Raw genomic sequence first — 25,999 nt, 5'->3', positions numbered from 1 at the left:
CCTTCTGTAGGAATTATGATTTTGTAACATTGTGACCAGTGAGGAAAAATGTTTTAAAAGTATCATTGGAGTGATACTGGAGCCAGAGGCTTGCGGGAATGGGATGGGTGCAGCCCTCTTCAGTTGACACTGAAGTTAGCAAGCTTGTGCTTAAAAAAAAAAAAATTACGGCCATTGCTTAAGGAAAATGAAGACATTGTGGTAATAAGGAAACAGAAGTTTATGTTGCAAATACATGTCCAGAACATCTCTTCTAAGGGAGATGTGTCTTGATTGCAGAAGGTGAGTGCGTAATGACACACATGCTGGAACTGTGTCCTGTTACTCTTGCCAGGGTGGAATTGTACTGTGTTTTCCCTCCCGTGTGCACACTGTCTGTCGCTTACTTCTCCAAGGACGGTTCTGTATAACGTGATCTCATGTTAGTTTGTTCCCTCGTAGAGGCCCGCAAGTTTAGAGGAAAGAGTTCTGTTTAGAGACTTAGTCCCTTGAGGGCTATCATGGCTATCTGTCAGCCCAAAGGCTTCAATCCGCCTGGCTCCATGGCAAGATGGGCAATCTCCTCTCTGTAATTTACAGCCTGAGCCCCCCCTGGAGGCTCTTTCTGACTGTGATGAGCCATAATGAGGAAGGCTGGATGTCTTAGTTTAACCTGCAATATTTATTGGCAATGGAAATTTTTAAACACAGATAATGTAAGTAAGTGCCATGATCTGTAATAGAGACATTCAGGAATTTATAGACACTTTTGCAGCATCTGTTGTTTCAAAGCCTTTTTGAAAAGTCCCCAGAGGGAATGTGTTTTGGAAGTTTGCAAAGAGCTGTTGGAAACTTGAACATCTTCCTGTAGAAAGGCTAGTTTCCAGGCTAGATTTGCTAAAGCCTTGTCAGTTTGTGTATGACATCTGTGGTGGTGGCTCGCTGCCCTCTATCCCTCGAGTTGCTGCCATCTGCAGAGGCTGTCAGTCTTTGAGGAGGAGACTGCCCGGCGTTTCTCATGCAGAGCTGGCACTGACAGATGGTGCTCCACCAGAACTCCTTAATCATAACAGTAGCTGTTTGAGTGTATGCGGAGGCACAAGAAAAGAAAGCAGGCAGTTTCCTTCCTCTTTCCTAGTACGTGGAGGCTTAGCTGTTGTAACCTTCCCTTTTTTGGCTCCTCCTTTAGGTCCTGAGATGTCTCCCCTCCACCCCTTCCTAGTTGCCCCTCTGGTGGCTCCTCACCAGGCTCCACTTCCTCCCTTTCCTGGGCTCCGCCCCCCACTTTCACCCCACCTTGTTCATTTATTGCCTGGTAGCTATCTCAGGTAGGGTAGGGCCTGGGAAGAAAGCAGCTTCTTGTACCTGAAATGTTAGTTGGCATCTTCTAATCACCAGTGCATGCATTTCCTTTCATCTCCCAGCTGCCTCCTGCATATCTAAACCAGTGATGCTCATTAAAGTTTTTCTCAGGTGATTATCAGTGAAGCAACATGGAGCTTAGGAAAGACTTGTTCTGCGGGGGTGGGTAATCCTGCCATCTCAAGTTCCTCCTGCTTGGTGATGTTGTGGTGGAGCAGGCCTTGACCAGCCTGTGTGCATGCATGTTTGGGTGACATACTGAGAATTGCTTGGTCGGTGGTGACATAGTGACCAGCAGGCATGCTGTCTGCCTCTTGGGCTCAGCCCCAGCTTGTTTCTTCAGCTGGAGACCCTGGGTGTGCCCAGAAAGTGGAATGTCCTGGCCAGTGGAGGAAGAAACATTGCTGCCTGCATGCCGGGAGTGCCCAGATGTTACTCAAAACCGGGAGCACTCCATTTTGGGAGGAAAGGCTGATTACGAGTTGGCTTCCCAGGTGAAGTTTTGATTTACTGGAAGAGAATACGTGGGACTGGGTAGGAGAAGGGAGCTCTGGTGACTTAGTGATAAGAAGTTGTGCTGGCCGCCATTTCAGTCACGTGGAAGTGCAGCCACCAGGTGGGAGTCCCGGAGAGGGGGAAGTCGCGTTCACCGTGGATGGTGCCACTGCTGTCATGCCGTCTTCGCCGCTGTGGGTGGTGGTGGTGTGCTCGAGTAACCAGAACCAGAGCATGGAGGCACACAACATCCTCAACAAACGAGGATTCAGTGTGCGCTCCTTTGGGACAGGGACACATGTGAAACTCCCAGGACCAGCCCCAGACAAGCCTAATGTCTACGATTTCAAAATGATCTTCTTACGAAAGACAAAGAACTCAACACACAGAATGGAATCTTACACATGTTGGATAGGAATAAGAGAATCAAGCCTCGACCAGAGAGGTTCCAGAACTGCAAAGATCTGTTTGATCTGATCCTCACCTGTGAGGAGTGAGTCTATGACCAAGTTGTAGAAGATTTGAATTCCCGGGAACAGGAGACCTGTCAGCCAGTGCATGTCATCAACGTGGATATCCAGGACAACCAGGAGGAGGCCACCCTGGGGGCCTTCCTTATCTGTGAGCTGTGCCAGCATATCCAGTACATGGACGACATGGAGAACGAGATGGACGAGCTGCTACAGGAGTTAGAGAATAAGAGTGGCCAAGCCTTCCTGCACACTGTCTGCTTCTACTGACTGGAGGCCCCAAAGCCAGGCCTTTCTGCACGGAGTCTGTTTCCACCGACTCGGCTCCATGGACTCTTGCCACCTCGGTGCTCCCTTTGTGAGTACTTCTTGATTTTCTTTTTAGTTATAGGTATACTGCCAGTGTGCGGTAGGATTACCAAATAAATTGTACATATTAAATGAGAAGATATACATAAATGCCATATTAAAAACAATCAAGTTTTTTCACTATCCCACTTGTACATAAGTGGGATATTGGTTATACAGATTTCCCCCCCTTAACAAAAAAAAAGAAGAAAAAAGAAGGGGAGAGGTTCTACAGCACTTCTCCTCACTGTATGTGTCTGTAGTTGTGTAAGCCTTTATCCCTCACTGGCTGGACTGTATTAATACCCGAATAAAATGATGGACTGTTGTTGAGTTGGGACTCCAGAGAGTTTGATTGTTCTTAGGAACCAGATTGTTATTGCCGATAAGTGAGTTGCAAGTGACCCATAGTGACCCTATGAAGGAGAGTCCTCAACGCTTGGATGTCTTTCATCCTTTCTCCAGGTTCATAGGGTTCCCAGAGGCAAGCTATTATGGAAGTGGATGCCACTCCTCCTTCCAAGCTTGTTTTAATCCTGGAGCTCCACTCCGCTCTCTGTCCACATTGGGTAGGCAACCATTAACACATTTGACACATCAGAGTCACAGTGTTCAGCCTCACAGCAACCACAAGTGACCGCTGTACAACAACTTGTACACCAGGGCTATACAACTTATAGGAATGTCTGAACAAAAACAAAGACAGGCCCAAGGGCCGCGGATTAAAAGTCACCCACCTTTGGCTTGGTAGCATTGCTTTCTGTCCATTGGGCCAGCTGATCTCTCTCTCTCTCTCTGTTGATGTTATTGTTAAGTGCCTTCGAGTTGAGTTGCAGAAGACATAGCGACTCTATGAAGGAGAGACCTCAACGCTTGGGTCTTAGGAACCATTGAGTCAAGTATAACTCATCATGACTCCATAAAAAGCAGATTGGAATCCGGTCCTGTCCTGTGTCATCCTGACAATCTCTGACACATTCAGGCTCATTGCTGTTGTCACTGTACTCACTGTGTCCTCTCTTTTGTCATTGACTCACCTTCCCAAGCATGATGTCCTTCTCCAAGGACGGGCCTCTCCTAGCAACATGCCCAAAGTGTGAGATGAAGCTTCATCATCTTTTTCTCCAAAGGGTACTCTGGCTCCCCCTTCTCCGAGACATATCTGTTTGTTCTTTTGACAGTCTGTGGGATATTCAGTACTCTTCTCCAGTACCACAGTTTGAAGGCATTAAATTTTTGTATGTAATCCTTATTGAATCCTTATTGATGAAGGCAGAAGTTCAAGCTGCTTTGAAGGAAATAGCAAAAAATAAGGCCCCCGGAATAGATGGTATACCAATTGACATATTTCAGCTAACAGATGCTGCCCTGGATGTGCTCACCAAGTTGTGCCAAGAAATCTGGAGAACAACCACTTGGCCAGCTGACTGGAAGAGGTCTATATTTGTTCCCATCCCAAAGAAAGGTGACCCAACTGAGTGTGGAAACTATAGAACAATATCATTGATTTCACATGCAAGCAGGATTCTACTGAAGATTATCCAAAAACGACTGGCACAGTACATCAGCAGAGAACTGCCAGAAGTCCAGGCTGGGTTTAGAAGGGGTCGTGGTACTAGGGATATTGTAGCTGATGTTAGATGAATCTTAGCTGAAAGCAGAGAATACCAGAAGAATGTCTATATGTGTTTCTGAGGGAAGCTGAATATCAAATTTAATAATAGACCAAATGCTGAATCGGGAAATGAGTGAAGCTTAATACAAGCTAAAGGTCACCTTGTGGCACTGGGGCGTTCCCTAGGAGTCAACATTGTTCTTAGTTTGTGTCAAATGAATCCTTCCCTCTTGAGATTAGCATAAAGATTAACTTGGCCTTATCTGTAAAAGACTTCACCATTATCCTTTGTTTTTGTTTTGTAGTTCCTTGTGATTTTACTTTGTTTACCTTCCTTATGATTCTAAATAAATACTCAGAGAAGCATGGCTTGGGGCCTTCAGTCATGGGAACTGTTGGTCCCCTGTTTTTCACACTCTCTGTTACATATATATTTATATGTATTATATAAATAAATAAATAAACAAACAAACAAATAAATAAATAAATAAATAAAGAAGTTGTGCTGCAATCCCAAAGGCAGGCAGTTTGAATCCACTAGCTGCTGCACAGGAGAAGGATGCCCCCTCCCAATTTGTTGTTCACTGAAGATTTGGAATGACTTTTCTCATTGGTGAGGTGCAGTGAAGGTAATTATATGTTCTTGACTTTCCCAGTCCATTTCATTATTTTCACTGTACGTGATTGCAAAAAGATAAAGGCATTAAAAAAAAGAGCCTTTGTAAAGACACGCACATTTAAAATCAGAAAATATGTTCTGAGTTTTGATTAGCAAGACGTATGGTAGGGTGGGTATCATGTCAGCACCTTTAGCTGCTGCAGTTAAGCCTTCATGCCATTCCTTGGCACAGACACAGTGACTCCAGGTGAGACGTGAGACAGCAAGGAGAACAAGCCCCACGTTGTCCTGGCGCTGCCATTCCTTGCAGTTCAGACAAAGCGCTTTATATTCCTCGTCTTTAAAATGAGCAGCGGGACCCCTCTCCTTCAGAGGCCTGTCTGGTCCCAGAGTCTTGGCCAGTGTGAATTAGTGCAACGTTGTACCTCTGCAGTACCTGAGAGAAGCTTGCAGGCGTGTGTGTGCTGACTCTGCTTTTACCCTCCAGGACTGCTCGGGCTGACTTTAGAGAATGCCAAGCAGGAAGTTTGCCGATGGGGAGGTGGTGAGAGGCCGCTGGCCTGGGAGTTCACTTTATTATGAAGTAGAAATCCTGAGCCATGACAGCAGCTCCCAGCTTTACACCGTCAAGTACATAGACGGCACGGAGCTCGAGTTGAAAGAGAACGATATCAAGGTAAGAAGGACTCCTTTCTTGTTCTACCGCGTATTTAAGTGGGGAGTCGGCCTCCCCACTTTTCTGACTGGAGATACAAGATCCCGCGCCTGCTAGTCCAGATGCAGTTTGGGTGTGGGGCTGTAGCAGGTACAGACTTCCCGAGGAAGCTCAAAGCAGCAAGGGCGGCAGACAGACACTTAATTGGCTGTTTCCCTGGGCTAGATTGCCTCTGCTGGAAGCCGGTCTGCCGTGGTGGTTGGGGGAGGTCAGGAAGGGCGGTGGGTTGTGCTGTTGGCTCCCAGCGCCAAGAGTTGGCTCAGAGCTAAGAGTTCAGGGCAAGGACCAAAGACTCAGTCTGCAGGGCCCACATAAGCAGAGGCCAGGAAGACAAAGGCTGTGGGGGGTTGGAGGGGTGGCAGGAGCCCAGACTCCCAAGTGTACGAAGGATGTGGTTGGAAGTGATGGCCAGGAGGTGAAGCTGGAACCAGGATGAGGGATGTGAGGTCTCTGTCCCCTGACCGGGGTCTTGGGTGTCAGTCTGAGGGCAACAGTATTAACCAAAAGGTGACATTAATTAAAATCTAGTCCTGAATTTTTCAGCCTATCTGATGAGGTCCTGGTGGTATACAGATAGGTGAAATACCACCGAAATGAAACACTAGAAAGATGAAGGAGAAACGAAAAGACATACAAAAGGAGCATATACTAGATTCAGCATGCTAGAAAACTCATAAAGGACTGATCGACTGATCTCAGTCTCAGGCCTTGCTGTGGATCCAGAGCAAACCGGTCTGTGGGCTAGTGAATGGCCTCGTCCAGAGATGGACACATTTTTTGAGTGATAGATCAGATGGCCGGTGTTTTAGGTGTTGTGAGCTGATGGTCTCAGCAAAGCCGAGCATGGTTTCCTGTTTGTGCATTCCTGCTCTGCCTTGTAGTGGGCAGCAGTACCAGATAATAATATATTAGGAATGAGCATGGCAGTGTTCCAGTCACGCTTTGTCTGTGAACACTGACATTTGAATTTCATAGAGTTTGCAGATGTTACCAGAGGGTATCTCACTTGAGGCTGGGCTAAGGTCTGATCTTGGCTGCCCACCCTGGTCTAGTGCATCAGTACAGAGTGCGGGTCGGGGTGAAGCTGGCCAAGGTCAGGTGTGTGGGAGATGGTGAGACTGGTTCAGGTTAGGAAGAGGTCAGATACTGTGCGTAAGGTTGCTGTGAGTCGCAGGCCACTCGACGGCACACGACGACAAGAAGGGGAGGGCAGAACATTACGAAGATTTGGAGATTTTTACTTTGGTTTCAAGGTCTGTGGCTGTACTTTAATAGAGTGAAGCTGAGTGGTTTTGATTTTGTTTTTAATTGCTTGTGGGCTAATTTCTCTTGGCCTACTTCCATTTTTATCAATGTTAATCACAACTCTTATATACAGTCTTGGAAGGAGATGTAACTGGTTAGCTTAGACACGCTCATTCATGGAAAAAGTGAGGGCAGGCCATTGGGCATGTTGTCAGGAGCTCCTGCGGTGGCTCTGGGGTGCAGGGACAGTGCAGGAGCCGGGCAGCCATTGTTGGCTTTGTGTCCTCTTCTCGGGGTGTTTGTGGTCTGTGGTCAAGCCTTTTGTCTCCTTCCACTCTCCAGCCTTTAACTTCCTTTCGGCAAAGGAAAAGCGGCTCTTCCTCCAGCTCTCCCGCCAGACGCCGAGGGAGTCGCTCCCGGTCACGCTCGCGGTCCCCAGGCCGGCCACCGAAGGGCTCCCGCCGCTCCGTCTCTGCTTCCCACCAGGGCAATGTGAAGGAAACCAAGAAGGAGATCCTGGAAGTTAAATTGACACCACTGGTGTTGGTACTTACCTTTTGGAGTTCTTTTTTCGAGTCTCCTAGCCATCCTCTATGTACCTACTTGCTCAGATTATTTGCTGTTAACATTATAATGCCATTGAAAAACCACATCCAAGGTGGAAGATTACAGTAAAATAATATATTATTCAGAAGAATACAAACTAGAATTCTTTTACGTGCCAATGAAATAGAATGTTCCTGAATTACCTGAAGTACTACTTAATTGTCCTTAAAACGTAGTGTTTCAAATTGAAGTAGACATAGGGTATAGTAGTCGGTTTTGATAGTCACCTCTGTTTTTACCAAGTTATGGTTCTTACATTTCAAATGTTTTCTGTTCTTCACCTTAGAAGCCATTTGGAAATAGCATCAGCAGACACAACGGGGAGCCCGAACACATCGAGAGGAATGACATCCCGCAGCCTCACAGAAGTGTGCAGGTGAGGAGCACTCCTGCCCTACTACAGAGTGTCACTCATCTTGCGTCTCCCTAAGAACTTATGCCCGAAAGCTCTTAGGAGGCCACGGAGGAGTGACTAACCACCAGAGCATCGAGTTAGTGCTTGTTGAAAGCGTGAAACGCAGGTTCACCCATCCCTACTTGAGTCATTTAATGACAAGTACACTTGAATGCAATTTAATAAATTGATTCTTGCCATTAACAGCTATCTTGAGATGCATAATGAATTAGTGTAGGTAACATTAGTGATAATGTTTGTGTTTTTTTGGTTGGTTTTTTTTTAACTAGGAAAAATTTCATTTGTCACAAGATAGTGGTTATACATCTACACAGTATACCCTTCGTCCAAGAAGAGAAGAGATCAAATTTAAAGAAATGGATTCAAAGGAAGAAGAAGCTGTTTTGAAGAGACCTGTGGCATTGAGAGCCGCTGAAGGGCCAGCCATGCAGGCGAAGGATTTAGAGTTTGGAGGAGTCCCTGGTAGGCCTCCATGCTGGCTAAGCGTGGGTGGGCGAGGGCAACAGATGTATGGAGAAGCCATGAGGAGACAAAGGGATGAGCCAGGTGGACACGGGCAGAGCCTCTGGTGTGCAGGTCGGCAGGTGCAAAGGTGGCAGTATTTGTCACCTTTTCTTTGGACTGACAGTGTCACTGGCAGAATGTCAGAGTCAGCATCCTGCTGGTAGGATTTTGCAGAGAAGTGATAGGAAAGCCCTGTGAGCTGGGAATAGGAAGAGGGGTGACTGAGGGAGGAGGAGGGAAAGAGGACCAGGGCCTGGCATTTGGGTTTGGTGGTGCTGACAGGCCAGTTCCCATTCATGTTGCTCCTGAGGGACAGAGCAGGACTTGCCCCGTAGTTTCCAAGAGTGGACATCCACTGCCACATCTTTCTCCCTCAGAGCAGCTGGTGGGTTTGACCCAGATCAAGAGCTGAGCATGCTGTCCCACTACAGCTCCGTGCGATGGCCAGTAGCTGTGGGAGCAGTCTTATCTTATCCGGGGCCAGTGTCTGCCCTGTCTGTGGACAGCTTTATCGCAGGGGATGAAGATGGGAAGTGTTCTAGTGTCTGGGGTGGAACTGGTGACATTTTACGAGCTAGTAAATGAAAATGTGTCTTTATCAAATGATTTGAAACCCTCCATGGTTTTGTGTTATGTGACCACCCTAGTTAGCTGGTGTGAGTGTTGGGGTCCATCAGCACCATTTAAAAATCTCTCTTTCTGTGTGTGTTATATCATTGTGATACTGTTACAATTGTTAGAGACTTGAAGGTGTACAGCTTTTTTCTTTAAAGATGAGACTGATGGTTGCTTGCTGCTCTCTGATTGTAGTCAGCTGGAATTTCAGCAGTTCCTCCTCCCAGGGCCTCAGTAAGCCTTGTGGGGCACACCTCCTCAGGTGACTTGAGCTTTACTGGGTTGGGTGTCTTCGCATCTTCTCACTTAATTTGTGTGACTGCTGATCTCCCTGGGTTCACAGGGAGATTGATGGTACAGTTGAAGTTGGTTTCAGACAATTCCCAGACTTGAGTTCTGCCTTTTAAAAACCCCAGCTGAGTCTTCTTACTAAACCAGTTGACCTGGCTTGGAATTTGGCTGTCTGCAGGTGTGTGCCTCCTCATGCTGGGCCTGCCCGTCTTCCTCATCCTCTTGCTGTTGATGTGCAAGCAGAAAGACCCCAGCCTTCTCAGCTTCCCTCCTCCGCTACCGTCTTGGTCTGAGTTGTGGGAAACCAGAGTGTTTGGAGCCTATCTTCTCTGGTTTTTCCTTCAGGCTCTGTTCTACTTGCTGCCAGTTGGAAAGGTAAGCCTCTGATAGCAGGACGTGGTGCTGTGAGCTTTCCTCCCCTCTTGGGTTTGTAGAACTGAGTTTGCAGTAGCTTTAAGGACAAGCAGTCCGTGGTCTTTGCTAGCAAGTACACTTGGTTTTCATGAGCCACTTGCTTAATGTAACCAAGCAGGAAAGAATAAGCTTTCAAAGGATCAGTAGACAGGTGCTGAAATCAAATGGACTTTATCTTTTACTTTTAGATGGTGTAGGTCTTTTAATTTCCATTTCTCAGGAATGTTTATTAAAGTGTTTTTTATTTTTTCCTTTTTTTTTTTAGTCTCAAGGATTTGTCTTAGCATTTTTCACTATTTCTTAGCATCTTTTGCTTCTTTGAGTGGAATAACTTGGATGCATTGTAAGGAACATGAGCTTTCCTGATTAATCAATAATTTATTTAAAGATCTTACTTGTTGGGCTTTGCAGGTTTACCAGCTGCCCTTAAACTGGGGCTCAGCTTTACATGGCATGGTGAGTGAGGCCAGGGAGGACAGAGCTGTCTGTTCAGAGTACTAGCATTGTTGTCCTGGGTAGGGACTTTTGTGGTGTGGACTGTCAGACATTTTTATGGTGAGGCTTCATAGTAAAAAAAAAACCCAAACCCCTCAATTTAGATTAACTTAAGGTAAGCAAGTTCAAAAACTAGATAGTATTTATTAGGAAAAGCAGTATTGACAGATAACAAACATGTTTTACATTTCCCCTCTGGAGTTCTCGGTTGTTTTTTTTTTTTTTTAAAAAAAAAATTTTATTTTATTATTTTGTGTGTGTGTGTGTGTGTGTGTGTGTGTGTATATTGTCAAATCACATCTGACTGGTATAGGAGGAGATTGTCCCTCCTTCTCCAGCAGAGCATCTGGTGGATTTGAACCGTTCACCTCGGGGATTGAAGTGCAGCTTCTTGCCACTAGACCACCATAGCTCCCTGGAGTTCTCTTTTATAGCTAGTGAATGGCTAAAGTAGTTTAGCTCAAGACAAATGATACCACATTAACATGTTGCAGCTTAAAATGTATTACTCACTTCTACATAGTTGTTTGCGGAGCAAAATGTGGCTGCTGCTGGTCAAGTGACCTTTAAATTTCAGCTGGTCCAGTTCAGGTTGTATGAGCACCTGTCATGTGTGCTAAGAGGTTTATGTGATGTCAGCAGAAGAGATGAGCTGGCCGTGGAATGGTCAAATTGGAGGAGGAGTGTCGACAGAATACACATCATCACAAAACACATGGGCTAACCGGGCCCCTTTGGACCTCACAAATGAAGCAGTGAGAAGTTGCTGAAGAAGGTCCTGAGCTAGGTGGCAAGTAGCTAGGAAGGCCTTGTGGGGTGTGAAGGTGTGCGGGCCACAGGGTGGTTGGTGGGGTTGCGGTGGGTAGTCTCAGTATGCAGAGATGGGATACTCAGTTTGTAGTTCAGATGAATTTCTGAAGGTGTGATTACTTTGTCAAAGAGTTTAATATTAAAGGGCTTTTGAAACATGCTTTTGAATTATTCCTCTGATCTTTTTGGCCATGTGAATGTAAGTAATGACAGAAGACGGTGTCTGTGTGTCTATATTGTGTCTGTATGTTGGTGATGCTGTTGATGTTGGACCTGTAGATTGATACGGTGATAAAGCATACTTTTAAAATTCTTCGTTTTTCTTTTTAAGGTGGTAGAAGGAACACCTCTTATTGATGGACGAAGACTCAAGTATAGAATAAATGGTGACTACTTTTTTGTCTTTAAGAACTCAAAATTGTTGACTGGATAGCTTAAACCTTCCTGAGCTACACTGTTGTAAACTGTCAGTGTTAATTGTAACAGCAGCCACCTGTCAGCAGTCTGAGGGGCTCCATTGAGAAGTTCCATGCAGCCGGAAGCACAGGAGCAAGACCCACAGGCCCTCTTCCCTTTATGTTGTTTCCTCAGTAACTGTGCTCAGTCGGCAAGAATTCTGTCTGCTGATTTCTTCCTCCTGAGTCACCCCATGGCCCAGGTGGGCTTTAAGGCCTGTGCGTCTTGGGGGAAGAGTGACACCCCATCCTCACTCTTTTACTCTGGCCATCTGGCTGTGGTACCTGTCTCCTGAGTGTTACCCTCTCTTCTCAGGGCTTTGCCTTGGGGACAACTGGCTCCCTCCCCTCTGTGCTGTCTTTTCAAGGAATCCTCCACGTTGCTTCCTCTGTTTATCATCTCTGGGCAGGTTGTGCCCCTCATGCCAGTGTAATTGTGTTGTAGATTTAAGTCTACAGTGTCGTCTTGTAGACTGCCGTTGGCCATGGTCCTTGTCCCGCCCTGTGCTGGGATGGTGAGGGTACAGCAGACCCTCAGTAGGTGCATATTGAATGAGAAGTTGGGTGGCCCTTCAGGACCTCTCAGGAAATGGGCAGATATGGCTCCTCTTCTTGCTCTAAGCCCTTCCCGGGCAAGGAGGATGTGCTACAGGGATCTGCCTGCATTTGCTCTCTGAGGACCTTAACGTTTAGTAACTCTATGTACTGTTTTCCTGAAATCACTTTCCATTTTACTAAATTGAGCAGTTTCCCCCTTTTTCTTGATGATTATGATTTTTAATTCTTTACCATATTCTTACCTTTCTTTCTAACTTTGGGATACTTTTTGTCTGATAACTTATCTTGCATCCACCTTGATCGATAGATAATTGGCCTACCTTGGAGCCAACAAGTACCAAGTACTTAGATGGTTCTGCCTTTCAGTGTAAAATGAGCAGACATCTGCCCCGGCTCTGGGCCCGACCATTAGTGGGTGTGTCATTCTTTGCCGCTATGGTCAGATTTTTTTTTTATCATTTTACTGAATTTCATAGCTTTGGTGGTGAAGCAGTAGCATTGTCGGGCACATGTTTCTATCTGGTTGTGTCCCATGCACCTTCCATGCAGCGGACAGCCCGGGTAGAGGCAGCTTGCTACCTTGCCACCAAGTCTTCTGATGATAGTGTCTGTGGGTTTGTGGCATAGTGGTGAGCATTTGTGCAGCCAACCCAAAGGCACATGGTCAGAATCCACCAGCTGCTCTGCAGGAGAAGAATGGGCTTCTCCTCCCATGTGATTTACTGCCACTGAAAACCTTCTGGAGGGTCAGCTAGGAGTCCATTCTAACTTGATGCTACAACGTCAAGCAAGGTTTCCCTCGAAGGGGATCTGTCTGTGTCTCTTCTCAGTTGGCCTGTCTGCTTATTTGATAGTTGTTTGAGATGGGTTGACACTCAGAAACCTAGTAGAATGTTTGGACAAGGAGCTGTTAGGATGGACGAGAACTCGGCTAGTTGCTTGAGCCTTTTCTTTTACGAAATGAAAATTTCCTTATCCAGTTACTCTGATCCTAGCCTGAAGAGGTTTATTTTAATGAGATATTTATCCTTATAAACTATAGATTTCTAAGAAATGCTAATCTTTTTTTGTTTTTAATAAGCTAGAGATCAAAAACAGCTTTATCATTCTTTTTCTTTCCTAAATTTTATGAATGTTATACAAGTATATTAAAATGTTAAAATTAAAAATGTTAATACTCTTGGGAGTAAACATGAGTCAAAAAACACCATGTAAAGAATCAAAATATTAGAGGCAGATGAGTGTTTTTTTAGAATTCTTACAAATAATAGCTACGACTTTTCTGGGCTTCATGGCTTAGTCAGATACAATTTGGTGGCTTGCTCTTGTAGTCACTCAGCTCCAGGAAACCAAATGATTTCCTTAGCCAAAGGAAAAGTGGATCTTCTCCTGCGCCTCTTTGTAATAGTCAGTGTTGGCAAGGCTGGGAGAGAAGGAAGTCCCCTGAGGGACCTTGAAGGAGTCACTAGAGTTAATGTGAACGACTTGAGCACAGCAAGCGCACCACACAATGCATACACTGTCTGGTGACCGCCTTTCTCCCTGCCTGTGAGGAGTGTTGATCCTGTGGTCTCTGCACTTAGGGGGCTGTGCCTGCCATGGTAGACTCACTACGTTATTGGAAAATGTTATTGACAGATCTGGTAGAAAGGATAACCATCCTCTTAGGTAATGGCATTTAGACTAAAGTGTGCATTGGCCCACTGCTCTTAATAACCTGGCTTCCGGCCTGAAAGTTTGCATTATGTGAATTTGAGGTTCTTTTGAGAATTGACTCATTCAAAGTAGTGAATATTTATGCTTTCGTTTTTAATTGTCCCATATCTAAAGAAGGTTATGTCCATTCACAATGAAAAAGATAAATACATTAAAATATTTGAGAAATTGTGTGAGAGATGCAGTATCTACACTGAAGATTATATCTTGATATTACATGTTTGCATATCTGTTTATATTTGATCCGAATAATAACTTTCAAACTTTAAATATCCATCTGATTTATATTGGTGTGAATTCTGCATGATGTCTTGATTAACATTTTATGTTTCTCTTTCTTTCTCAAGGGTTCTGTGCTTTCATCTTGACATCTGTGGGCGTTGGGGCGTCCCTCTTCTGGGGCGTGGACCTTCACTATGTTTACGCCCATTTCCTCCAGTTGGCGCTGGCAGCCATTGTGTTTTCTGTGACCTTGAGTGTTTACCTCTATGCTCGCTCTTTGAAAATGCCCAGGAAGGAACTGTCCCCTGCCAGCTCTGGTGAGCTGTGTTCAAGGCGTGAATGGGTGGATGCAGTCCCGAGCCGACCTGGGGACCTGAACTTCAAAACCAAAAAGATGAAGAAACTGTTTTAAAATTAATGAAAAGGAAAACATTTCTTTCTCCTTACATTTTCATGCTATTTCCCCCTTAGTTATTTGGTGACAATAAGACGTATAATAGAGGTATCATAAGTTGTGACAAATATTTTTGTCCCTAATTTTCTGTCTATAATGGCTTTCTATAAAAACATGCTAAACAAGCCCTTAAAAAAACAGGTTGATTTTGGCCTGGAGTATTCAAACCTTTTAAGAAAAAAAAACAAACCAAGATGTTTATTTAAAAATGTATGAGCCTGAAGTTCTAAAAATTCTAGTTTTCTCTAAGTTGGGACAAGTACAGGCCTGCCTGTCCCCATGGCTTCTGCCGCTCCAGGGGGGCAGTGAGTGTGCTGGTGGTCCTTGGCTCCCTCCTCTTGCCTCTTACTGTGGCCTTTCCTTCTTAACAGCTGGCTCCTGTCAGCGACTGCCGGGCCCCTGGTGAAGAAGTGGTTAAAGCCTCACTTGCTGCCTGAGGGGTTGGGGATTCATACCCACTGCTGCAGCCCTAGGTGGGGAGGGTGGTCAGTCGGTTCCACTTAGACTGCTGATAAGAGTGTGGAGGAAGGTCAGTCATCACTCAGCAGAGTGCTTCCACAGAGAATGCTGTTAAGAGCTGCCCAATTGGGTTTCGACTCCCATGACAGGGTCTAGTATCTTCTCAGCTTATGGGGATTCTTATGGGGATAGACCACTAGTTCTTTGCGCTCACAGGGCTCACACTCACCAGCCAGGTGCTCCACTGCTCCTGGGGGCCCCTCTGTGAAGAGCAGGCTTCTGTGTGCCCTGTGGGGTCTCCATGAGTTTGAATAGACTCAGCTGCAGTAGCCTATTCTTTTAATGGTTTGGCAATTGAGGTGGAGAGGACAGTATAATTTTAAAACCTCATGATTGTGTTTAGAATACATTATGGTAAAAATTTTTCCCTTCTCAGGAAATGCTATCTATGATTTCTTCATTGGCCGTGAATTAAACCCTCGGATTGGTGCTTTTGATCTCAAATATTTCTGTGAATTACGCCCTGGATTGATGGGATGGGTATGTCTTTTTAACTCTGTAGTATATGTGACTCTTGCATTTAAAAATACCCTGTAGACTTAAATAAACAGTGAGTGACATATTTTTGGAATAATGATGGCTTTCTATAAATGTGCCCACTCAAACCAAAGGCTTCTCATGCTACAAATATAGTCTAGAGTTGTTTTGCTTGTATCAGTTTAAGAGGAAAATTATAATAGAGATTAGTAATTAGATATATCTATAGGAGCCCTGGTGGCCTAGTGGTAAGCAGCCTTGCCATCAACCCAGAGGCACATGGTTCGAGTCCACCAGCTGCTCCACAGCAGAAAGATAGGCAGTCTCCTCCTATGCGGTTTACTGTCTTAAAAATGCACTGGTGGGTCAGCTGTCTGTTGGTTTTGACCCAATGGCATACAACAACATTATATAATGCATAGGTAATATATTGCTGCTGTTATATGCCATCGAGTTGGATGAGCCGACCCTCTAGTGTGTTCTCAGACGCAGGAAGTCACATGGGAGGAGACTGCCCATCCTTCTGTTTCAGGCAGTTAGAGGATTCGATAGGTATGCCTCTAGCTGGGCAGCATAGCTCCTTGCCACTAGGCCACCAGAACTCTCTGTAGAGTATATATAATGTAAAGATATTATGTATATGAGAAAAAAATGCTTTTTCTCCCCCTTTAAAATATTTTACTTTGAACCAGTCATAGAAAAGTTGTAGAAATAGAGTGGAGAGTTTCCTTATCGCCCTTACTGTTTCCCCTGTAGTTCACGTCTGGCATAATAGCTATAGCAGAATTTCTAAGAGCATCTCATACACATTGGTGTACTAGGAATGACTGCAAATGAGTTCTAAGGGTGTCTTTAAGTTGAATTTGCATTTAAATTGATACAGTTTAGGTATGGTTTGAATCTAGCATCATTTAAGTCCCCTGTTTGTTTTAGTGTATTTTAGTATCCATAATACATCCATTCCTCACTTACAGGCATGATTGTCTTGTGAAAATTGGCATTATGCAAAAATGGAGAGCAACCACATCAGATCATCACTTGAGGATGACTTTCTGATATAAGTAGAAAGCTGACAAGTCTCATCATCACATAGCTTCAGAATCACTGCCATCAGGGCTGGGCCATATTGGCCTGTGATCTTGAAACCTCCTCAGCCACTGTGACCCTTGCTTTCCCACCTTCATGCTTAAATGCTTGTCAGATATTTGTCATTAATGTGAAGAATAATCTGATAGTAGATTTTTTTTTTTTGCTATTTTAAATATGAAATGCTGGATAATGAGATAGTGAGGTAGGAAAGAAACTTTCTATGCAAAAATAAAATAATTCCAAATTCCACTAACACACCTTTAACAATAATAATGTTTTGTTGTGTGTTGCAAAGTAGCACTTGTTTGTTATTACAAACCATTGTATGTGCTTCAGAATTTTTATGGAATATGCTTTAAGGATCTAGCTTTCAATTATGAGCTGTAAGCTGGGTATTTGTAAATTGCAGGCTTCCTGTAGCACTGTGCTAACTAAACCCACAGACCATATATGAATTTCCAGTTTTTCCCAAATTTTGTCCTTTTTCTTTCCCTTTTAAGATCTCCCCATGCCTTGGGCCACTCCTTGTTCTCAGTTTTGCCGTGGGCTGTAAGGGTTCCTTGGTCCCTTGCCCCCTGTCGGAGGATCGCCTCAGAGGAGCACTGGGTCTGGGGCTTTCGGGTGCTTGTTGTGCATGTACACACTTTGAGTAAGAGCTCCATGGAAATGGCCAGGGGCCCTTTCTGTGCGTCCTGCCAGGCACCTCCCGGTACTTACTTCCTTATCACTGTTGGGTTCTGTGTGCAAAGTGGTGCTCACCATTTGCTCAGCAATGAAGTGACTGTCTTTCCCTTTGTCATTGCGCAGTGTCACTGCAGAGGTAACTTAAACTCCTTTCTTTTCTTTTCAGGTGCTTATTAACCTGGCGATGCTTTTGGCTGAGATGAAGTTACACAGTCGTGATACTCCATCCTTAGCAATGATTTTAGTTAACAGTTTCCAGCTGTTATATGTCGTGGATGCGCTTTGGAATGAGGTAATTTGAGAGCACAGGGAACCAGATTGCTGTGTGTGAGAGTGTGTGGGTGCGTGCACACTTCCTTTCAAAAGTTCTGCATGTGAGGCTCATTGGGACAGTCCATGGAAAGTGTGTAGTTCGCACATAAGAAACCGTGGTATCTGTTGTTTTTAGAAGTTTGATAATACTTCTGTGTATACCATTTGTTCTTTTAGATGCTGAAAACTTAAGATGTGCTGATTTTAGCTTTTGATTTTGTAGTGGTGACCAATTCATGCAAATAAAAGCCATCATGTCAGTTCTTACACTATGTGAAAATGCATGGACAGGGTGGTGGTTTGGGATTTCCAGGAGGCAGCTGGTTTTTAAATAATATGGGAAATGTTCATTATTTGGTTCAAAGTACAGAGAATTCTGATCAGATATCTATAAAATCAAATCATGTAGTTTAAATAAAATGTAAGTTTCCAGCTTGTAGCTTTTAAAATATATCCAGAAGTCATTAATATTTTGTATTGATTGAATGCCACTAAGTATTTTACTGGGATTTTTGTGACTCAACAAAACTTACTTATTTTAAAATAATTTTCTTCTGCATGCCTGTTTTACAGCTACTACTTTTTTATTGTTTATGTTTATCTCTATTTAATGAGTGTGTTTTTCTTTAAATTTTAAAAGCAAAATTGGAAACACAACATTGTCACATTTCTGTCTAGTCAGTTCTTACCTTCTGTTGGTTTATGAGGCTCTGAGTCTCAACAGGAGGACAGCATCCCTTGCCCACGGCTGATTCCCCTGTGCTCTGAACCTTTATACTCATTCTGACACCAGCAGTCCTTCCCAGGGCACTCCCTGTTTCTCTTCTGGACTCAGTATTTCATGGCAGTGACCAAAGCAAGCTTACAGACCACTCTCATAATTATGGAACTTATTGTGGAAATGTAATGTGCCAATCGTGGTAATGGGCACACATGGTAGACAGTGTTGGCTGGAGCTTCCCGACTAAATCAAGCCTGGAAGCAGGAGCGGCATCCACTTCCAAAATGGCTTGCCTCTGGAAACTCTGTGTACGAACAGTGCTCGGGCTCTTCGTTCATAGGGTCGCTATGAGTCGTCTACGACTCGACGGCATTAAACAACAACAACATTGTGGAAATGAGGTTGTAATTCAAGATAATGAATGGCTCAAAATACACATTTTTCAATCAGGACAGCCTCTCTGCTGTGGTCAAAGGCAAGCCTCTCTCTGAACCTGGGCCTTCTGGCCTGGTCTCTGCTTCTTTTGACAAGTATTACAGAACCACTGTAGCTCTGTTGATAAGATAGACTGATCTGGTGACTGCAGCACCAGGAAAGGATGGGACTCTTTTCTGTTGTTCACAGGGTCTCTAGGAGTCATACTTGATGGCACCCAGTGACAGTGACCAGCCAATAAGTGTTGGCCGTAGCTCGATGGGTTGGCAAACTTCGCTCTTCAGGGAAGTGCCTGAGGGCATCCCACTCTACCAGCAAGTATTCTAAGCTATGTAATGGTTTGTTGTTGTTATGTGCTGTCGAGTCGCTTGCGACTCATAGTGACCCTATGTACAACAGCCCTAAACTCTGCTCTGTCCTGTGCCAATCGCACTGTCTCTGACACTCCGATCCCAATTATCCCAGTCACTGAATCAATCCACCTCACAGAGGGCCTTCCTCTCCTGCGCTGTCCCTCCAGCCTCCCAAGCATGATGTCCTTCTCCAAGGACCTGTCTCTCCTCACAACATGTCCAAAGTATGTTAGATGGAGCCTCAGAATCCTTGCCTCCAAGGAGTCACCCGGTTTAACCCTTTCCAGGACAAATCTATTTGTTTTCCTAGCAGTCCATGGTATTCTCAATACTCTTCTCCAGCACCACAGCTCAAAGGCATCAATTCTCCTTCTATCCTCCTTGGTCATTGTCCAACTCTCTGAAGCATAACAAGTGATTGCGAAGACCATGGCCTGTATCAGACGCACCTTAGTCTCCAGAGAGACACCATTGCTCTTCAGTACTTTGGAGAGGTCCCTAACAGCAGACTTTCCCATGGCAATGTGCCTTTTAATTTCGTGGCTGCTGGTGCCAAGACTGTTGACTGTGGAGCCAAGCAAACTAAAGCTGTGTGCAGACGGTCATTGCAAAGACAGAAGAGGAAGAAAAGACCAAAATGGATGTCAGAATATACTCTGAAAATTGCATTATAGTGCAGAGAAGCCAAAGCACAAGGAAGAATTCAAGATACTGAAGAGCTGAATAGAAGATTTCAAAAGGCAGCACAGCATGGGATGACAAAGCAAAATATTACAATGAAATGTGCAAGGAGTTGGAGTCAGAAAATCAAAAGGGCCGAACTCGCTCAGCATATCTTAAGCTCAAGGAACTGAAGAACAAATTCAAACCTCGAGTTGCTATAATCAAGGATGCTTTCGGCAGAATGTTAAATGATCCAGGAAGTATTAAAAGAAGATGGAAGGAATATACTGAGTCACTGTATCTAAAGGAATTGGAAGACACAGAATTTCATGAAACAACATATGAGCAAGAGCCTATGGTGATGAAAGAAGTAGTTCAGGCTGCTTTGAAGGAAATGGCAAAAAATAAGGCTATGTAATGGTAGTCACTTTTTAAAAAAGAAATTTATATTTTATACTGTTCTATTTACAAGGTTCGTATACATTGTTTTTCACTCTGGATCTTTACCGTTTCCTTTACCCACCCCTCCCTCTACCCATTAAATTATGTGACCCTATTATTACCCCCTCATCCTCACCTCTGCTTGCCTCTCCTCACCTTGGATTCTCATACTTGTTCTACAATAATGATCGTATATAGTATTTGTCCTTATGGGACAGAGTTAGTTAACTCAATATAATGCTCTCCAGTCCCTCCCAAGTTCGGTAATGATTTAGAAAATCCTTGCTCTTGTGTGCTGTGTAGTATTTCAGAGGTAGTCACTTTTTAATTGACATATAAATTCATGTTTTTCTGAAGACTGAGCCAAACATTTTCTTCTATTAATTAAGAGAACATTTTATTTTTGTATGTTTTCAGTCTCTTGAGAAAGTATAGCCCTAGGAGTAGAGGATTAGAGTTTGGAAATTTTGTTTCTTCTGTGTACCAGTGAGCTTTTTGAAGAAGTGACTTGGTTTTATGATTTTCTTTAGCATCTGGCTCAATACTGAGCAGCTAGCTGATGTTTTAATAACTTTGTGGTGAGGTCGGTTGGTTAGAGGTAGAGAGACTGCTGAGAGAATGACAAAGACCCTACTTCCTTTATGTCACTGACTGTCCTGGGAATGCCCTGGGCTGGGTCAGGCTACAGGTTGTGCACCACAGACCCTGGAGCTGTCACACAGGTTCCCAGGCTCATCGTGGCCGCTTCTGGTATTCCTGCAGCCACCTTCAGTTGCTCCACCTTTGCCTGGTTTGGTCTGAGATCAGGTTCAAGATCGGGAGAGCTTGTATGAGTAAGAATTGGGCACTTGGCCAAGTAGGGATGTAGAATTTGTAACTCCAGTTTTTTCCTGCTTTATAGTCTTTTTTGCTTCCTTTCTGAATAAAACGGCTTCTTTTTTTAAATTGATTGTGATATGACTCCTTTTTGGAGGTATGTGTTGTGATTCTTTTGACAACTTCCACTCTTCATAATTTCATGTCAGTGGGATGTACTGAAGCTGGAGGCAGTGTCGGGATGCTTTTGGGCCAGAACTCGTGCGTCCCCATGCCCAGCGCCCCAATCCCTGGCTCCCCACCCTCTCTGTGCTGCTACTCAGGTGCTTTCTAGTCCCAGCACATCCCCCACACGTCATTTGCCATGGGAAGTGAAGCAGACAGTGTATTGTGCTCCCAGGAACTTCCTTTTCTTCTGTGGAAAATGTATAAAAAGTCAACTTCTGATTAGAAGCTAGGTGGTTGTGCTGGGAATACAGAGTTGGCAATCTGATGTTCCTCTAGTGAACATCTATTGAATGCTAACTCCGTGGCAGGCCCTGTGCCCGGAGCTGGAGTGACAAAGATGAGACTCTCAGAGATTCTTAGTCTAGTGGAGAGGTGACTTAAAATTCTGGACAGTCACACAATTGTTTTAATATATGAGTTGGGTGGTAGCATCGGAGAAGTCCTTCTGTTGAAGAAGAAATTGGAAAAGGGCAAGGCAGTAAGGAGGAACCTGTGCAAAGGAGGCGGCCTGGGGCCAGTCAGGAGGAGGCCCGGGGCCAGTCAGGTGGGTTACTTCAGGATCCTGGAGTGAAGAGGTGGCAGGACGGCTGTGTGATTCACTTGACATTCCTTTTATAGCCCTGTCTGCCCATAGCTGTACTTAACATGAATACTGTTGGTTATTTTCTATCTTTCTGTTTCCTTCCTGTGTCTTTTAGGAAGCAGTGTTGACAACCATGGACATTATCCATGATGGGTTCGGATTCATGCTGGCTTTCGGAGATTTAGTGTGGGTCCCGTTTATCTACAGCTTCCAGGCCTTCTATTTAGTCAATCATCCAAATGAAATATCTTGGCCATTTGTTTTTGCAAGTGTCACTCTGAAACGTGAGTATTAAATTCAGCCTCTGGTTTAAATATAGGGAGCACTGGTGGCCTAATGCTGAGCTTGTATTGCTCTGCTGGCTGCTTATTTCCAGCATGCCTCTGTATGGCCATAATTAGTTCCAAGGGAAGTAATTGGTAGTAAGATTCTGCATCTTGGATAAAGAATGTTTGCTTCATACCTAACTTTTTGCGTGACTCTTCAGATAGGTAATTTTTTAATTTAATAAATGAGAAATTAGATTTGTTTTAGTGACACTTAAACTCTTATGTGGAATACATTCTGGTGGAGAGCTCTGGTGTTCTTGTGGGTAGGGAGTTGCACTGCCAACCCAGAGGCACAAGGTTCAAATCTACTAGCTGCTCCACAGGAGAAAGATGAGCAGTCTTCTTCTGTGCAGTGTACAGCCTCCGAAAATCTACTGGAGGGTCAGCCATGCATCACTTCAACTCAACAGGGGAGTGTGGAGGGAGGAAGAGAGAGAGAGATTGAATGCTTTCTGTAGACACCTTAAAAGTAGGTAGATAAATCATCTTCACAGAGCTAACTTTCTGGAAGGGAATCCAGACTCTCAGGTACATGAAGGAGGCACATAAATGAGCATAATAGAGGGGCTTACAGACCGTATATGGGAGCTAACGGCAGGGAGAGGAAACTCGTTTCTGGAGTATCCGTATTGTTGATGTAGAAAGAGACAGTATTTGAGCTGAGCTTGAGATTTCAGTAGGTGACGATGGGGTGGGGAGAGAGGGAATCCCAGCTCTGAGAAGAGCTGGACCTGGGTGGAGTACTGGCTAGTGGAAGGCGTGTATGTGAACCAGCGAGGAACACAGTTTGGCAGGAGCCAAGGTCAGGCACGTGCTGCTGTGGACTAGCTGCAGGATGGTCTCTCACACTGCGGATTTAGCAGCTCCAGGGAGGATTGTTGTTCCGTACTGTCAAGTCAGAACGAACTCCACTCACTCTCTAGTGGGTTTTCAGAAGCTGTAAATCACACAGGAGGAGAATGCCCATCTTTCTACCTGTGGATTTGAACTATGTGCTTTGGGATTGACAGCATGATTCCTTACCACTGCGCCACCAGAGCTCCCTGCCAGAGGACGTGGTGGTGGGTCTAGAGGGGTGGGGAGGAAAAATTAGCATTCATACTAGCTACAGCTAGTTTTGATATAATAATAGTTATCTGTGGTAAAAGAAACTCACACTGTTGCTTAAAATTCATAGTCTGATCATTGATTTTCTTATCTATTCCTTGTGTGTTATTTAAGAAAGCATATAGTGTGTTTCACTTGTAAGCAAAAAATGGAATTCTTGTTACTTTCTTGAGGCTAACTGTATGTATTACTAGCCAAGCATATATCAGGGCCTAGTCATTTTGACATTTTAAAATTTGAATAAAGTTATCATCCTCTGTACTCAAAATGGGGCTCCGCACACATTTAATGTGTAAAATGTTCTGTTACTGACTCTGAGTTACTGTTTTGTTGGTCAGGTGTCCATGTGCTGACTAGTGGATATAATAGTTCATAGATGTGATACCATAGATTTCTGATCACACTGAACTCTCCACTGTTCATTTTATTGTCTCATGGTTTATTCATGGATATAGCTGTATTTGTTATAGAAAAACTTCGAGACTTTCCCCAGGTGTGTGCTTAAAGCAATATGATAATTCTGATTTTTGAGGACATTTTTGACAGTCTGGGATCTAGCATCTTTGTGTGTGTGTGTGTGTGTGTGCGCGCGCGTGCGCGTGCACCATCAAATCAGATCTGACTGGTACAGGAGGAGATTGTCCCTCTTTCCCCGGCAGAGCATCTGGTGGATTCGAACCTTGCACCTCTGGGATTGTAGTTGCAGTTCCTTGCCACTAGGCCACCAGAGCTCCCCCGGGATCGAGCATCTTTAAATATCTGACTCAGAGCAAAGAAAAGAATCTCCCAAGTGATATGAAGATGATTGATTACTCTTATACTCCTACTGTTTTAGATTTTACTTAAATTATTAATCTGTAAACATTTAAAAAATTTTACAGTTTGTGGATATGTAATTTTCCGGTGTGCAAATTCCCAGAAAAATGCATTCCGGAAAGATCCCACCAATCCAAGGCTTGCACGTAAGTTTGGGTTTTTTGATTCTTTACCCTTCTATTTGTGTTATTTATATTATAGAAATACTTTATGTCCCTTTGTAGAGATGATTAAAGATTTGTTGTTTTTTTTTAAATGTAGATTTAAAAACGATTCATACATCAACGGGGAAAAATCTTCTTGTTTCTGGATGGTGGGGCTTTGTTCGACACCCCAATTACCTGGGTGACCTCATTATGGCGCTGGCTTGGTCCCTCCCATGTGGTAAGTATGTAAGAAGATGTGCTTTGGACTTTTAACTTTATGCACCTGGCAGGTGGACATTACCTTTGCTGGCATGCAGGGTTCTTGTGGTTCAGGTCTCTTGGCAGCAGGACCAGCTCCTCCCAGCCTGGGCCCCGCGTTCTTATTATCTGCAGCATCTTATTTAGCCAGCTTCTCTGGGCAGCTCCAGGCTCACAGAGCCCGAGGTTTTAACTTGAAGTTTATTTTGTTTTTATAAACATAATCACCAAATTTTAACTCTGCTCCTTAGCTTTTTTCTCTAAGCAGAATATACTTAACTTTGCCTTTGGCTCAGTATTAGTATACTGAAAACTTTGGTTCTTAAGGGGAAAAGAAAATGATGCTTTTATTTGTTTTTTTTCCTAGCCTGCTATGCCTCTGAAGTGTAGCTCCTGGCCTGTGGAGCCTGCTCTCAGCAGTAAAGAACAGTAGTTTTTGCTCTTCACTGAGGGTGGGAGAAGAAAGGGCGAGATTTGCATTTAATATAAAAACAAGGGCTCTGGTTGTGATGGGTTGCTGGATGGGATTAATCCATCTTCTCTCTATAGTTATTGATCCAGAGACCATCCTCCTGCCATACGCCAGTGGGATTCTTCTGTAATTTCGTTTGTTTTTCCTACTTAGGAAAATGAGATGATCTGAAGGTTTATCTTTGCAGTGTTGTGAGGAAAGCGAGAAGAACTTGGTATTGTGTAGTGATAATGAAGCGCTCATAGGCCACTTACCATTGTAATCCACAGGTTTTAACCATATCCTGCCTTACTTCTATGTCATCTACTTCACCATGTTGCTGATCCACCGAGAGGCTCGGGATGAACAGCACTGCAGGAAGAAGTACGGACTGGCTTGGGAGAAATACTGTCAGAGGGTGCCTTACCGCATATTCCCCTACGTTTACTAGTTCTCAGGAGGCAGAGTTTGAATGCCTCTCATCACCTAGTTTCCATTTGCAAAACCAAACCAAACCCAACCCCTAAATGAACCTTTTTTCATTGCACTGACAGAATCGGCAAGCTTCCTTTTCAAGGCAGGAATACAGAGCCTTTTAAGACTTTTAATAGAGCTGTGAGTATTTTTATTGAATTATAGCAGTTACTGTATAGGAAAAATATAAAGATGTCAGAAGCTTCATTTTTATAAGAAGTTCTTAATCCTTAAAAACCCTGAAACAGAAGAAATCTTCTTACATATTTACTGAATGACTTCTCAGATTTTTATGTTTCCATTCCTTAAATAGAAAACACCATTATATACTTTCAACTGCATTTTGTTTTTATTGTGCTAAGAGAACATATTTTTATTTTCTTTCCCTTTAATTAGATCATTTATTAGTTAAATGGTTTAAAAGTGGAAACAGGCCTATGTTGCATACTCTATGTAAAGAGATTGAAAGATGATTTTTATGGGAGACCATTTTTAACATTTTACTTCACCCACAACTGCTTTGAAAATGTAAATATGTGGCTTAATTTCATGTAATATATAATGATTTCAGATTTTTATGTATAGCATTTTAAATGTGAAATAATTCTGAGGGCTAAATATCTTTTAACCAAAATATTTTCAGTATTTTAAAGTTTTGTAAATTAACATTTTTGTGAGTTAAAAACTAGGAACA

The 25,999-nt window shown here is 43.8% G+C and overlaps 1 protein-coding gene and 1 pseudogene across 1 annotated transcript; both read left to right on the top strand.

The window, feature by feature from the left end:
* The first annotated feature begins 2,013 nt into the window (after positions 1-2,013).
* LOC102847142 lies at positions 2,014-2,576 on the top strand (annotated as a pseudogene).
* Positions 2,577-5,399: 2,823 nt separating this feature from the next.
* Positions 5,400-25,282, top strand: LBR (lamin B receptor). The gene is made up of 13 exons (XM_006898052.1): positions 5,400-5,564; positions 7,191-7,394; positions 7,741-7,830; positions 8,139-8,331; positions 9,458-9,654; positions 11,330-11,384; positions 14,075-14,266; positions 15,299-15,402; positions 17,339-17,464; positions 21,840-22,008; positions 24,042-24,122; positions 24,238-24,360; positions 25,122-25,282. Exons 1-13 carry the CDS (start codon positions 5,400-5,402, stop codon positions 25,280-25,282), a joined length of 1,860 nt encoding a protein of 619 aa, XP_006898114.1.
* The last annotated feature ends 717 nt before the right edge of the window (positions 25,283-25,999 follow it).

The sequence above is a fragment of the Elephantulus edwardii genome, unplaced genomic scaffold (genome assembly GCF_000299155.1).
Source record: "Elephantulus edwardii isolate Elephantulus edwardi_28Jun2011 unplaced genomic scaffold, EleEdw1.0 scaffold00218, whole genome shotgun sequence".
Lineage (NCBI taxonomy): Eukaryota > Metazoa > Chordata > Mammalia > Macroscelidea > Macroscelididae > Elephantulus > Elephantulus edwardii.
The sequence above is the reverse complement of the archived record's forward strand: the minus strand, read 5'-3'. Positions and strand labels throughout refer to the sequence as shown.

Excerpts from the sequence above, each read along its gene's own strand:
- LBR (XM_006898052.1), top strand. The coding sequence starts at position 5,400 with ATGCCAAGCAGGAAGTTTGCCGATGGGGAGGTGGTGAGAGGCCGCTGG. Across the intron at positions 5,565-7,190 it reads TGAAAGAGAACGATATCAAG|CCTTTAACTTCCTTTCGGCA; the intron begins GTAAGAAGGACT and ends TCCACTCTCCAG. Across the intron at positions 7,831-8,138 it reads AGCCTCACAGAAGTGTGCAG|GAAAAATTTCATTTGTCACA; the intron begins GTGAGGAGCACT and ends TTTTTTAACTAG.